Here is a 16224-nt window from a genome sequence, read left to right as displayed (position 1 = left end):
CTGAATCTGAATACTGCTAACTCATTTTTTCTTGACTTGTGAATGGGATTCATAATGCTGCTTCTCAGAAGGAACTTCTGTGTTTGAAATCCCATTGGTTGGCTGTTCACAGTTATCTTGGGGAACAGAGCAACACTCCTTGCTTAAATTACTGATGGCATGCTGCTACAGTTGTAACCCAGTAACCAAAGCAAAATAAAAGATAGCAAAAAACTGTCTTCCAGGAACAAAAACTGAAGGACTGGTCTTGCCACTGCCGATAAATCATCTTAACTGGTAAAGATGATACAAGAACCCCCAAACAAACAAAAAACCCCAAGGAATTGCACTAAACCGAAGCAGATATATTTGCAAGTCCTGTCATTATAGATTTTTGAAACTGAGGTCTCATTGTTAATTAGAAACTTTAGATATAAACTTGACCTTAATTGACGTTTTCATAGCCATAGCCATCTGCAAAACTGCGGATGAAAGCATCTTCCTTTATTTGACTGTAAAGAGGTTGCTAGATTCTTATGTGTTGGATTGGAAGAGTTGTTCAGTGGAGGTTTTTCACAAGTTGGTTTGGAAGTAAAAGTGCTATTTTTAGGGAATTATACTTTAATATCTCGACATGGCAGGGCCACATGCTTGCTCACTTCGTCCTGAAGTGCCTCATGGCCTGAGGCCTTGTGGAAGAGTGAATTCCACAATGTGGAATGTGATGCCACCTTTAAGCTCAGATCACTTTGATTTTTTTTTTTCTTTTTTCTTTTTGCCTTTTCTATTTACATCTTTCATGAAATGTCCTGGGTTTGGACTGCTTGCTGCCAGAGGAAACTAGCGATGGAAATTTAATCTGCTTTTGTGTTATTTGAGTATATCCAGCCTATTTTGACTCTCTAAAAACCTTCAGAGCTTCACTTTAATTTAAATGTATGTCTTGAATTATTTCTGAAGGTTAGTGAAGAAAGTTTCATGTTGAGCCCCAATTAGAACATAGAATTTATCAAGTATCTTTAAACTCCAGGCCTGCAAAAGCATGCCTTTCCAGCAAGGTACACCTTACCAAGCATCTGTACATGGATCCAATTGCAGCTTTGAGGATGTCTCCTAAACAAATAAGGCAGTTAGATACCATGGTCAGTTCCTTTCATGGTAAATGCTAGACTTTACCTCTTTACTGTTCCTAAAAGTAGAATCTGGGTGGTGGGAACAAAAAGTAGGGATAGGAGGAAGTAGAGGAGTGCTCTGAATCACAGTGTGTCGTGATTAGGATATTTAAAGGAGGGTGAGAAATTATGACTATTCTTTAGATGTGCAGCTTTAAGACATTAATTACATAAGAACCACGATTGCTGGACCTTCAGTCATAATAGATAAAATAATTAGGGTTTTTTTTGTTGTTTTCTTTGTGAAAGAGACCAAATAAACTTTGTGTCAGGGTTGATAAATTTGTAAGGCTGAATTAGAGGTGATTGTTGTGAAGAGAGTAAAGCAATTGCTTTGTTTCCATATTCAAATAACTTTCATTTGTCTCTGAGAACTTAGATTATTCTGTAGGCATATTCTGTTATAGACACACTTATAGTATACATTGTGGGAGTATTTAAAAACTCACAACCTCAGATTTATTTTAAGACAGAAGTTAAAATATTTTTGAATCTAAGAAAAGCACAAGACTTCAGTTTCATTGATGAATATAATTTTATCTGCATTCTAATAATATTTTAGAGTTCTGACAAGTGCATATGTTGGATTTTTTTTCAGGATGCAAGGCATGCTGCAGAAGGAGAAATATACACAAAACTTAACCAAAAAATAGATGAATTTATTCAGATTGCTGACTATGATTGGACAATGTCTGAATCAGATGGAAGAGCCAGTGGATACTTAATGGACCTTATTAACTTTTTAAGAAGCACATTTCAAGTTTTTACTCATTTACCTGTAAGTGTTCAAAATTAAGTTTAATTCCAAACTCTTAGAGCATTATTTTATTTTAAAATACTAATATTTTGAAGATATATGTTATTTTTGAATTGTGTGCATGCTGGCAGATGTGGGTTTTTTTAAATTTTTTTCAATACAGATGTACTTTGATATGTGTTTCAGTATGTTGATAATGCTTACCCATGATACTACTTAGAAAATACTTTCAAATACTTTAGTAATGTTGTTAACAATGGCTAATTTACAGATAGTGTAAGAACTCATGCAGTTTTCTAGAGCATCAGATGGCCTTTTTAATTAGCCGTATTGGTTCTGTGTACACATGCATTGATTCAGGCAATGCAGAATCAGTGCAAATCCTGCCTTTGTGCATGAGATTATGGAGGTCTTGGATTCTCTAAGGTTGTTTGTAGCTAAATAGTTTTGATCATAACAAATAATTTTATGCTAGTTAACTGAGCCTCACTGGAAAGAATCCTTGTTTAAATATATGCTGTATTATTTTGTCCCAGGCAAAAGGGTACTGTTAACCTGTTTTATGTACTAATTGTTATGTTCTGTTGTCTGATTTCCCCTTGCTTTAAGACAAAAAAAAGACTATTTATAGTTTGATTCATCATCATAATAGTTCATAGCTTTATAGGTCTGGAGTAACTTCAGTAAGTCTTTCAAGCTACATCTGCTTTTCATCAGCTTCGCCTTGGTTGCTACTGTCACACTGATATCTGAGTGTTTCACCCACATACAATGCCTGTAAAGAATAAGTTCTCAATGTACAGAATGTTTTGAGGCTCCAAACTGGAAGTAAAAGATAATTTCTCTACATGTACAGCACGGTGTTGAAGTTGTTGGCGTAGTAGGCTTGTCTGGTCTTCCAAATCACGTGTGAAGCAGCTGTGATTCTTCAGTCTCCTGTTTTTTTACTGACTCAAAGGCATAAGACACTCAAAATGTATCACATAATACCGATGTGAATGTGGTGTTTGAGGCATGTGCTTCTGTGCCAAATCAGTTTAGCGATTTTTGATAAGGATAGCAAGTTTGTTAGATAGTTAAATTAATTGTAACTTAACATACAAAGCAGTGTGAACAAATGACACTGCTCCTCAATAGCTGTATGCAAATAGCAGTTAAGAGGTGTGCAACTTCTAGAAAAGGATGTACAGAAGTCTGTCATGAACATATGTCGTGATATAGTTGTTCGTAAATGAGCCGCGGACAGAACAAAGTAATGTGTTAAGACGGATGGAAAGATGCAGCTGTGGCATTAGGACTTGAAAAGTGTGAAAGAAATAGAAATACGTGCCTGGGGGCACAAATCAGCCTTTGGAGAAAGCTAATTCCTATGAAGAGGTTATTCTGTAATTTCAAACTCTGGTCAGGTGACAGGCAAGATGTAGAACTATGTGGATGACTAATCTGGTCTGGCAAGAGGGCTCTTGTAATTTTTTGCTTACCTTGTGTATCACTTCCTATTCTGGCTTGGCCAATTGTAGAAACATACAGTCGTATCAGTGTTGTGCATCAGCTGCGGAGGTTATACCAAAATGTCTGTACAGTTTCATTATGCTGATTCTGGTTACATTTGTAACAGTAAGTTATTTTCATTAAGAAAAAAAAATTACAGTAAAAGCATTTTCAAAGATAAGCCCAGAACTAGGTTCCATAGCTCATTAAAATAGTACTTCGGAGTGCTAAACTAAGCTGGATTCTCATGTGCCATAGTTATGGTTTGGAATAATTTTAGTATTAATTTTCATTAATGGATTATTCCATTAATGTCACAGTGTCATTTCCATCATAATTTCTGTGTGGTTGGAAGAAACATTCCACTGCTCAAAATAGTTTCTCAGAACCTTTTCTGTAATTAGAAATCAAAGAACAAAAGTCCTTGCCAGTGGACATAATTTTTGTAAGGAAAAGAGCGGGCCAAGTAGAGGAATCTCTTCTCTTAGCGTATCTGATCATGTTAGAGGGCACTAGTTGGCCACACCAGTTGTCTGTAGTCTCGTTCAAGGGTCACTGACTTTCTCTTTGATATTGTTTCAAACTCTAGTGTTTCTGTAGAAGTGCTATCGTATGTTCTTTAACAATTCTTTGTTGCAGTCATTGAGTTCCTGTCGTTAAGAGTCTTGTTTTATTTTAGCTGTGTGTGTAAGCTGTGGAAATGCAGAGATGTGTCTCCTTTTGTGCTTCCGTGTGGGGCTATACTGAAGTGTTTCTGTACCAATGCAGACAGAACTTTAAAAAAATACATCTTATGTTACATATCTGTTTTATGCAATTTGTATTATTTTTATTGGAACATTAGAGATCTAAATCAGGTAGACCATTACCTCAATTTTACTGAATGTGCACACTTCATGGCACAAATTATTTGGGGTCTGATATCTCCGTTGAATCACTGGAAATGTCTTGTGTCTCTGAGGCTTTTTTTCTTCCTGCAAAATTTTACTTCTTAGTTTTCTCCTCTGTGTTTGTGAACTGTACTTAAGAAGTAGTTTTGGAAAATAAAATAGCTTTATTTCACCCTCCAATTATATTACCATCAGATTTATGTTAAAAATTATTAATGAGTCATGTTACATTTAAGTTCTTGCTGTCCTAAGCCATTCTAAGTCTTACTTGAATGAAGTATGTTAAAATGTACAGATAGCTTCTGTAAGCCAAGTCAGTAAATACAGCATTTATTTTTTTAACCTAAGTATTTTGGAATATATGATTTGTTATAATAAAAACTTTCTGGAAAGGCTGTTGATACACAAATGCTTCTTCATTGGAAATTTGCTATTTTGATATTTTGGCATACAGTTCCTTATCACAGAAAAACATTTTATTACCAAATTAGTATTATTTAAATTATAATCTCTTTGTTATGCCTCAACAAAATACTCTATAAGTTCATAGATTTAAAAAAAAAAAGTTAAGGAATTATGTAGCTGTAATTGTTCTTTTTGGAAGCTTTTACTTTTATTGCTACCAATTTTTTATTCTTTTTTTTTTTTTTGATGTTGACAGTACATCTTAATTTTTTTGTTTTGATTGCCTTACTGGTTTCCTTCTCAGAATAACAACAATGACCATGCGGCTATGTCGGTAAGTAGATGCAAGATGAAGAAAAAGCATGTGAACTGAAAGACTATGAACTGCCTGCAGGCTTATTGCTTCAATTTTTAATCGTTTGATAAAAAGACCCTTCTGTTTCACTGATGACTTGCTGCGTTCCTTCTGTAGTTGCATGCAGGGATCAGGTTAATGACTAACATTGGGCTTTCATACACTGGGACAACAGGAGCCCTAAAAAACTTGCAGAATATTGGTGGGGTGTGCCTGGCATCCCAAATGAGATAATTTAGAGGAGACGAAGACACCATTTGGAAGAGAGGTCGGGTATCAAAATGCAGCTATGAGACATGCATACAGAATAAGGGTACAATGACATAACAGAATAAGAACCGGTGAAAGTTCCATAGTTTCTCTGCTGCATCTGCCTGGGGTCAAGGGAATCTGTGTGCTCACTTTTTTTTTTTTTTAAGATGGTGATGGAGTGCATTTAAGAATTCTTACAGGCCCTGATTATTTTCAGGTCATCAATTTTTGTATAAGAAGTTTATTTTGACTTGGTCTGAGCACTTCCATGATAATGAAAGTGTTGCAATTAATATCATTCTGTTAAAAGCGGCTTCTAAATACTGAATTTCTGAACTTCTACTGATTTTTCTCTAATAACTCTAATGTGTTTGAATCTTGTTGCTGTACACTGCTTAAGTGAACAAATGTACACTGTGCTGTTCACTATTTAAGTGAACAAATGTATAAGGCACTTGGAGTACACAGTGTGGGAATAGGCCTGTTCATTGCTACAGTCTGGAAAGCAATTGGCTGAGTAGTAGCTCTTGGATCTGGAGACAGGATCTAGCAGTGGGCTTCCAAGTTGTTAGAAGCCTAGAGAACATGAGTTTCAAATGGAGGTTTAGGGAGGTGGATCATTTAGTCTGTTAAAGAGAAGGCTGGGGAGAGACCTAGTGGCAGCCTACAACCTCTTAAAGGACAGATACAAGGGTGATGGAGCCAAACTCTTCTTCGTAGGACTGAGAAATTTACGTGTGGCTGTGGTCACAGGTAGAAGCTTGGGAGATGAAGCTTTGACATTATGGAGAAAAAAAAATGCATGAAGAGAGTAGTGCAATGGCGGAGGGGGTTGCCCAGAGAGGCTGTGGATTTCCCATCCTCAGTTGTTTTGAAGGCTCAGCCAGAAAGAAGGACAAAGATCTGAACTACTGTTGGCAATAGTCCTACTCCAAATAGGAGGCCGGACTAGATAACACTGGTAGTTCGTTCCAACGGATGTTTTATGATTTGAATACTAAGCCTCATTTTGAACTGTCAAGCTAATAAGTGTCATGAGCACAAGGAATATTGAGTATTTTGTATAGAAATATTTCCTGTTAATGTTGAATAGGTGTCAACATGCTGCTTATGTCACGACCGAGCAGTAGCAGAATTTCAGAGATGCAGGGCACAGAGGCTGCATTGCTTTTGGAAGGTTATAATTTGTAAGTCATGCAGCTTTTAATGATTCTTTTTCCTAAATTCACAATAATTTAGTCTTTTGAGATTGTTGCTGTTTTCAGGTTCTTTTACATCCCATTTAAGTTCATAGTGAAGTTTATAGCCACTAGATACTTTGAATGAAAAAGTAAATTAAAATTTTGTTTTATAGCCATTGATCTCATGAAATAATTGGATTATCAAATGTGTTATTAAAGACCTGCATTTGGGGGGGGGGGCAGTTAAAGAAAAATCATACCCTTTATTTTCAGACCAGTTAACTTGAAATTGTAGAGGGTGTATATAAGTGTTTTTAATCTAAGTTTAGAATTAGCGGAAGTTTTATTCTAGATATGTGTTTTATCTGTGCAAAGTTAATATTGGACATCTCTTTGGAAAAGAATGATTATTGAAAAGTAACAGTTACACATTACTTTCAAGTAGATGTTTTGGAATATTTTCAGTAGATTTGGGGCAGAGATTGGAAGTAGAAGTGAGTCTGAAATTCTAATAGTGTTTTTTAACATATTTGGTTTTTGTCAGTAGTTGAGAAGTTGGATTTTTGTCCTAATGTTAAGTAATACCATGCTTTAGTTGTTATGATTGATAAAATCTGTGTGTTTAATTCCTTTGCATTTTCAGAAAATTTTTCATTATGTAATTTCATATTGTTACATCAATTCTTCAGCTTAACTTCTTAGATTTAACGGATAAGTTTTTTGTTATTTCCTTTTATACTGAGGATAGCAGTTTGTGTTATCTTATTGTTTCTGTGATTGGCAGCAAAAGCCTGATTTCACAGCTTGCAGTGATGGTAAAAGGGTGGTGATTTTCTGCAACTATTTTCAAAAACTGTCAATCAGCAGCCTCCGCAGGCTACTTAGAGAATGGATTTTCTTACAGATATCTCCAAATGCCGCTTCATGCTGTCTTTGATTGGCACAGCCTTGCAGGGAGGATGGATGAATCTGTCACTGGCCCGTTAATTGTGTCGCTGGTCTCAGCCTGACATCAGGTCTTTGACTCCTAAGTGGCTCAATACAAAACAAATTAGCAGATTGTAGTCATATTTCTCATTCTATATGCTTTGACTTTGTTGAATTCAGTCCATAAATCATATTGACTGACACCATAGTAAATGATGAAAGCTGCTTTTGAGACGGCTTGCGTGGGCCTTAGCAGTACTGGGAAGGTACATGGAAGGATGCATGTGGCTGACCCTTTGGGAATTTCCGAGGAGCCAAATGTCTCTCTACTGCAATTGTTCTTAGGAGAAAAGATTTTGGGTCGTATAAAAAGGATTTAATATGTCAGCAGATTCTCTTTACAAGCTCCTTTGAAATATAAGAAGTTTGTCTAAGGGTTTTCTCTTTTTACAAACTTGTATTTCAGCAAAATGTGAAGGCTGGGTGAAAAACAGTTGCCTTTAACACTGTTAGCAGGTGGTTTTGCTTATAGAATAGGGTCCTTGTTTCTTAAACTTTACATTGGTTCAGTGGAAGAATAGATTTTGTAGATAGCAACAATTAGCCTAGGCACAGCAGAGAGAATAGTGGTGTCTCCAAGTGGGAGGCAACTGGAGCAAATGTGAGAAGCCTGCTGAATCTCTGCATGCTATTGAATAGACGTATTTAATTACTAGATACAGTAACCACAGCCACCCCCCTTAAAAAAATAAACAAATAATGAATGTCAAGAATGTTTTAAAACTAACCTGAGATTTGTTTAATTCTGGAAAAGAAACGTTACTGTTATGTTCACGAATACTTAAATTTCCTCTTCAAAATGCATTATGAAAAAATGGCAAGGAATTTATTAATTGGTGGATGGTGGAAATTTGGAGAGAGATTTTTAACTAGATCTCACTTGTCAAACACAAATTTGAATTTCATTCTTTTCTGAATATTGTACACCCAATGTAATCTGAACTGGGAAGCATTGAATTTTGAAGAGGATAACAGTAAAGTTCACATTGCTCTCAGTTAAAATTCAGCATTTTTGACAACATACATAGCTTCATTTTTTCTCTAGATTTAAGAAAATTGAGTAATTGTATTGAGTAAGTACTGTGTATAGTAAACTTCTATAATTTGTTGTTACGTTGTGTGAACAATAAGCCTGTAGTTCAAGTTACATAGTTGGAAATAGTTTAAATGTTAGGATGTTTCCATTTTATGAAATTGTAAAATAAACATTAGACGTGAATGTATTGATACTTATTTAAAGTCCAAGTGACTTTTACCATGTCATTTCTTATTGTAACCATTATCTTCTGCTCCAGTACTATTGATATTTGCCAGAATGTAACAATTAACTACAGATGCTTGTTAGAAATATAAAATTCTGTCTTTTATTTAAAAGAATAGAGTACACATTGTGTGCATATAAAATAAACTGAATGTTAAAATTTTTCTTGACAACCTATTAATCTTGTTGAACTTTTATTACATTATAGTGGCAGCATAAATAGGACATGGAGCTGATTTGATGGAGCAGCACATTAAACAGAGATGCACTAGTTGTTCCATTAAATCAAAATGGCATTTCCATTAAGTATTTCAAATCTACTACACTATAATTAAATGAACTGTGGCCCATTGATTCCCCTTCTCACCTCCTTTTTTCCTTCTCTCCCCCCCCCCCCCGCCCCCACCTTTTTTTTTTTCCCCTCTTTTCTTTTTTTTCCTTTCATGTTGATATTATTCTGCTTGGGGAATAGAGCTGCATGTCTCCCAGTGTAATTACCATTGCGCTTGGGAGACTTTTAAGCATGCTGTTCTTGCATTGTTTCTTACATTCCTCGTTGTCAGTTCATCTATTTTGGTCAAAAATGTTGTTTGCTTTTCTGAGATTTTCAATTAAGAAACTGACATCTCATTTTAGATATTAAGCTCCTAACGGTTCAAGGTATCCTAATGCTAAAGTGGTATTAGCAAAAGCCATTTAATATTTCAGTGTGACATGTGAGGAGAGTGAACATTTTAATTATGTTTTAACAAAGAATGGATTTTTAAAGTACAAAATATTTGGGGACAAATTTGCTTCATTTATACACGAAAATTCAATTGTATGAGCAAGTTGTTTTATTAAGGACAAGATGTGGCTCTTCAGATGTTGGAGCAGAACTTTCCAGACTTTTGGGGACAGTGAACTGCTTTCTGTCCTTATAATTTTCATTGCTTAAATGTGTTTCTGTGAGTCAACAGTGAATTGAGCAACCTGATTTTGCAGAAAACAGCTGGGCAACCATTGTTTTAGAGGGCAGTTGTCATCATCGTACTGATGGATATAAGTGAAATGATAGCGGTGTGTGCTCCAACAGGGATGTTACGTAGTTATGATTTCTTTCATGTAAGCATGTTAATAGTTATCTGTGTTTCAATACGTATTATAACATAAACATCAGTTGAAAAGCATGGTTTAATAAGTACATTAAACTACAGAGATGCATATAGTTGCATTTGAAAGACAAGATCGCTCTGCTCTAACAGATTGCAGTGCTATAAATAGAATGGTGCCATCTGATCAGGTATCTGGTCCTAATTGATTTTCTTAATTCTAAGGTAGAATTTCCACGTCTTTCAATTTTTCTCTTACTAAATTTTAAATAATTTATCAAATTAATGTCTGATTTTGTGCTTTGTTATTGGTCGCATGTTTGGAAGATTATTTGTCTCAATTACATATACATCATAAAGAGAAATGTTACTAACTAGACTGTGATTGGAAATTATTTCTATTTTGTACAGCAGAGGGCTACATTTCATTTTGTAAGTAGATGATTACTGACAACATTGGTCACCTGAAAAGTTTTGGATAAGCGTGAATATTTTAAATAATTTAGCAACAAGCTTTGAGATGGAATTAAAGCAATTGAAGTGCCAATAATTAGCATGAGCTGCTATGAGAAATGTCCCAACTGAAAGCAATGGTTTTGGCTTACGTAAAGTTTGGGGGTTTTTTTACTGGCTATTGTTAAAAATATGCAGCATGTTGATTTTCATTACATTGTTGCTTTTATTCTGTTTGGGTAAAAAAAAAAAAAAAAAAATAAATCCACAAAGCTGTTCATAGGCTTCAGCAACTTACATGGTTTTTATTTTGGAAATGTCCTTGTATTTGTGAAGATTGCTGGATTTCTGGAAGAAATATCAATAATTGCTTTAACATATATTTAATTTAGTTCCCTGATTGATTTAATAGAAACAAAGCTAACAGGTCAAAGAAATAACAGTAAGTGTGATCTAAGTCCTGCATCATTAGAACTTTGAGTGTATATTAAAATCAAATCGGATAAGCAGTTCTGTAGTGACGTATCATTTGTTTCTGTCTTAAGACCTGTTGCTCTTCCTACTAGGGGAAAGTGGCCCAGACAGCTTGCATGTCAGCCTGCCAGCATCTTTCAACATCCCTAATGCAGATGCTACTGGACAATGAATTAAAACAAATAAGCATGGGAGCAATTCAGCAGTTCAATTTAGATGTGATACAGTGTGAATGTAAGTAGATGTTCCGGAATTCTATTTATATCTGTCTTAACACTGCAGAATTCATTAATGTAATCCATATAGTGATCTTTTCCCATAATCTACTAGAACTTTGTCTTTTAAAAAAAAAAAAATGTTACAGTATAGCTTCTTGTAAAAGTATTTATGAGTAAGTATGTTAACATTTCTGGGAAATATTTTATGAAACTTTTTTTTTAACTCAAGTGTCTGAAACATATTACTTCTAATAGGATCATAACTGTTATATTCAATAAAAAAACCCTATAGTCTAGTACAAAATTGCCCAAAACCACAACATAAATATTATGCTTTTGTAGTTGAGGAAAAAAGGTCAAATGCCTGTGAAATTTTAATTTTCCCTCTTGAGTTTTATATAAATTTATATTTTAAACGTGCTGTTACATAGGGTTTCTTCTCTCCTAGAACGACTACTGCCTTACTCACTGTGCAGAATAATAGTACTAATTTAGTAAACATCAGATGTTGTTTTAGTCTCACTGTTCAAAATATGGCATCAGAATTATTTTATAAAAACTGGCTCAATCCAGCACTAAAGGCAGGATTAATTTCCTCATATTTTGCATGGAGTTCACTGCTGAGGGTGAGGTGTTAATCTGTATGAAGGAAGTTACTTCCATAACATTATGTGTTATGAATAGGTTTTAGGTCTGGTTTTATAGTCAATGACTGAGATACAGTGAAAAGGCTCACTAATTTTTTTTTTAATTCATATTTTTAGATTCTTATGCTCTGTTTTTTCAAAGTACCTTGCCTCTTATGTGTTTGAAGCATGGATCTCAATGATTTTGGTGACAGCTGTAAAATGGGGCAGTTCTGCAAGTTATATCCTAAGGTTTTTAGGTTGAACACATGAAAAAATTGATGACTACTCAATTAGGAGCCACCTATGGGAAACTGGAAATTTGATTTCAAGCAGTTTCATTAGCATCACAAAGGATTCTTGTGGGACTCCAGGAGGAGAGTTACAGGGCATTTTTGACATTTTAACCATATGCTTGTCTTTCCTTCTTGGCCGTGTTTGTTATATTCTAGCTAAGCTCTATAACAGGTATTGCAGGCATCTTTCTGGCAGTGCTTCATTATACAGCCTTAAGGCCTTTAAGTGCATGGAATGTACCGATGGGATTATCAGGATCCAACTGAAAAAAGATTTGTGATTGTGACATTAAAGTTTGTCTCGTGATTGCACAAGTGGGCCAAACACTTGATGTTTGACTTTTTTTTTTACTTTTAGTACACTTAATATTGCAAACTTGATAGTGTTCTTTTCATGTAGATGGGTACGGGTATGTGTATGTGCATTTGTGTAGTTTCCTAGATGTAAAAAAGATCTCAGTTGTAAAAACAGAAATTCCATGGTTTTCGTAATACTCACACTATAATCATTCATCTAGACAAACTGAATTGGTGCACCCACTACACAGTCATCTGCCTTCTGAACAAGCAGTGTAACCGCAAAGAAAGCTTGACCGCTGCCATATTATTCTGTTTCTAATATTTAAAATATCATCTGTGAACAACACAGGGCTTCACTACTCTGTATAGATTAACCAATTCACTGTTTCACTTGGGGATTTCTAGCAGTGCAGGGGATAAAATGCATGTCTTGCAGGTGACTTTCACAGTATGAACAGTATGTTCAGAGCAAAGTAATAAGAAGTTCCAGCGAGTCTGGCTGTCATCTGGTCTCTAGGTTGTTTTCAGATCTTTTTCTTCTTAGCCTTTGCCCTTTTATATACCATCCTAATTTCTATTACCACGCCTTCTACCATCTTTGATTGCTGCACAATGGAAACTTCAGTCAGTGATGAGATATTGGTAGACTTCTATTTAATTTAACGTGATAACTTTCCATTTTTTAAAGATTAAAATATAACATTAAGACAACACATTTTGTTATATGTAGCTGTTATACTGAGCATATAGCATGGACAGGACATGAGAAACCTTGGGCCAAAATTAGAAAGTTTCAGAAAACTAGTAACTTATAGACTGAAAAATGCATTCTTTCCACTGTTGTATAACTTCTAGTGTGGGCTGTACAGATGCAAATAGAATAAACTTTAATTCCTTCTCTCTGCAAAGCTTTTAAAGCATGTTAGAAAATATTTGGGTTTGCACAGAAACCCTTTGAGTAGTTTAAATGTAGTTGTGGAAGCTTGTCAGAATAGTATGTTGCAACAAATGACATCTTACAATCTAGAATAAGGGATCGCCACAAGATTTTGCTCAGACTGCTTTGCTGTTGTGGTTTCATTCATAAGGTCCATCACAGACACATACCAGGCCTCACTGTGATGCCTGTGATTTATGTTCTTGCTCATCACCCTCCCCCAGCTTTATTCTTTGACACTTTGGGATTAATGGATACAACAGTGACTTTTCAATTAGTGCTTAGAGTGTGCTTAGGGTAATTCACAACTGTTGGATAGTTTCCTGCGGTATTGTACACATGGATTTGACATTTTGCTTATAGACACAGTGGAGTTTACTCAGATGCATTTTGAACTAAGAAGTCATGTGAGATGTAGAAAGTTATGAAGATACATTTTAAAAAATTCTTGGCAATATTATAGATAGTTATTCTTTAACATTGCATTTTTGTTCTTTCTAATAGGAACTGGAGGAATCTAAAGAAAAGCAGGAAAATGCAATTACTTTCAGATTGTTTTCTTTTCTATTAAAAAGTAATAAACAGTCTAACTAACAACCCAACAATCTGTTAATGAGCAGAAATCTGTTAAAGTCAGTAAGTGCTAAAGTTCTAAGTCACAATAAATAGGTGGAATGATAAGTGGACTTCCGAGAAAGGAAGGTGGAAGGGAAGGAGGTGATCTTATGGTGGACTCTGGGATTGCATTGTCCTGCACTGTATTTCCATGCAAAGTACGTAACTTTAAAAAGCAGAAAATCTGAAAGTATCTAATGCTTTTGCTCAAGAATAGAAGTAGTATCAGATGGTCTTCTCTGATGATTTATTTAAAAAAAAAAAGTTATGATCTTCTTGCTCTGCTTCTATTTTTTTTTATTTTCCTTCCAAACATTCCAAAAGCTTTCAGTTTGTCCTGCCTATTCTAACTGAAGTATTTCTCCACTCTCTGTTAAAAAAATATTACGTATTTTATAACTCAGAGCAGTGTTTTGCCTCTTTATATTACACCATTCTTTCTCAGTGGTCGTCTTCCACTCGGGTGACTGGGATTCTTACAACAGTATTCAGAAAAACGGAACGTACTAGGTCCCATTGAATAAAACCCAAAGAACAGTGCCCTGAGGAGGGAAATGGCTTGGGGAAGAGAGGCATTTGCTATTTCTTGAAGATGAAAATAAAATGTGGGTTGCTATATCTTACTTTATGAGAAGCACAGTGTACATAATAGAAAATTAGCTTTTCAAAGGCACCATCCAGATCTGGATATTTTACATCAGCTTTTTATTAAGGAATTAGAACTTGTCAGAAATTCTAATTGCTGAAAGAGTTAAATGTAATTTTTTGTAATTTATGTGTTTCAACATAGCTGAATTGAGACAGGATTAATTGGCAGAAGAGGGTATGACTGAGTGGGCATCTTTCTTTACCCAGACATGAATCTGTGCAAGGATGAAAAGGTTTTGGGTCCTGCCTATAAATGGGCATGGGTTAGCCAAGAATTAGGGCAAAGCAGGATGCAATATACCTTCCTAACCAGCCCTATGCAAGGCTTCTTGCCAGTCCCTCCTTTTTCACCCACTATGTGAAAGCTGCAGTATCCAAGAGCAAGAGAGATCTTGACCCAGGTGCTCTCTGTTGAGCATATGGGATGGTAATCTCCAGGTGGGCATGCCTGAAACTGAGGAACCTAAATCCTTTTTTTCCTTGAAAATGCACTGTATTCTCCTCTGGAGGTCCCTCACTTTACCTGCCTTCTGTCCCATCTGGGAAGGCAGGTTAACTTAACTCACTTGAGACCATCCTTCATCTGCCGGTCACATATGGCAGCACGGGCGTGAGAGGAAGCAGCGAGATCTCGCTGGTGCTGGGGGCAGGGCTGGGGGCTGCTGCCCGGCCAGCTGGCAGCTCCCTCAGTGAGGCTCCCTCCAGGCATGTTTGAACAGCTGGAGCATCCAACAGGGCTGCAAAGTGGCTGAGGGCTGCAGAGATAGTCACCTGATTCTCCGCTCTTCCTTTAAAAATACATTTAGAGCTTTGGTGTCCTGCCTGTGAACCGATGCTATGAGGCTGGAGTAAAACTGTCCTAATTTAGCTTTTAATCCAAAGTCTGGACTCTGATTTTTAATTTCTGACATTGAGCATCAAGACTATTTGTCAGGAATTAGGTACTATATTCCCAGACCAACAGAGAGCCACAAACAGATGATGACTAAAAGGTGGGATTTTAAGAGAATAAAATGAAGAGATCTGTTAATAAATCAAGAAGTGTGTACAAATTCAGTAAAATTTACAGTTAAAGATGTCTAAACTTCCATTTTAGCAGACTCAGCCTTTCTCTTAAGATATCCATTAGCATATATATACATCAGTTCACATATATCCTGTATACAAAATGTAACGAAAAAATCAAAGCAAAGTATTCAAAAGAAAATTGACTGAAGTAATCTTTACAATATTTAAATTTACCATTCTTCTGTTACCTCCCAGCCTGTTTTTGTATTATTACATACTTTTTTTCATTAGATCCTACCTCCAGTAAACTCCCAGACTGTAGGAGGTACATTGAGATTGTGTATATTGTAGACACACATTATGCCAAAGATCCTGTTCTATATACACAGAAAAGGTCTACACAGTATCAGCAAAGTGCATGTTAACAAAAACCTTTGGAATACCGGATTCCTGTAACGCATATTTTCAGCTTATTTTCCCGAAAACATTGAAGTTTCTGATTCAAATTGCCAAGCAGCCAGTTGTTTGCCCTATACGTGACAGTTTAGTGGTGATCTTTGCATTTCATTCTCACATATTATAAAATCCCTGAATGCTCTTATGCTCACTAAAACAACCAACAAACCAGCCCCCTACCCCTCCAAATCCTCTTTAAACCTAGAATGAATGTAGGGGGTGAATATTTTGGAAGATGTGTGTATGATAATGTTTCATTACTATCTGGAAAAGGACCCTTAGGACAAAGATATTAAGAATGTTAATCCTGTTCATATAATATCTTCCTAAAATGCTGTGCAGTAGAAAATATTTAATTAGCTTTGTAAAGTT

The 16224-nt window shown here is 35.6% G+C and overlaps 1 protein-coding gene across 5 annotated transcripts in view; it reads left to right on the top strand.

The window, feature by feature from the left end:
- EXOC6 (exocyst complex component 6) overlaps positions 1 to 16224 on the top strand; it is a 93138-nt gene that overhangs the window by 49649 nt on the left and 27265 nt on the right. For 3 of the 5 annotated variants that reach the window (XM_086752044.1, XM_086752046.1, XM_086752047.1), the window contains exons 18-19: positions 1750 to 1929; positions 10841 to 10982. In XM_086752044.1, the coding sequence (XP_086608170.1) occupies positions 1750 to 1929; positions 10841 to 10982 (322 nt within the window). Of the gene's footprint in view, positions 1 to 1749; positions 1930 to 4998; positions 5029 to 10840; positions 10983 to 16224 lie in introns of all 5 variants that reach the window. The other 2 variants (XM_086752043.1, XM_086752045.1) reach the window with 1 other exon arrangement.

The sequence above is a fragment of the Chlamydotis macqueenii genome, chromosome 7, assembly GCF_036417535.1.
Source record: "Chlamydotis macqueenii isolate bChlMac1 chromosome 7, bChlMac1.mat, whole genome shotgun sequence".
Taxonomy (NCBI): domain Eukaryota; kingdom Metazoa; phylum Chordata; class Aves; order Otidiformes; family Otididae; genus Chlamydotis; species Chlamydotis macqueenii.
Note: the sequence above shows the minus strand (reverse complement) of the source record. Positions and strands in the feature narration are given on the sequence as shown.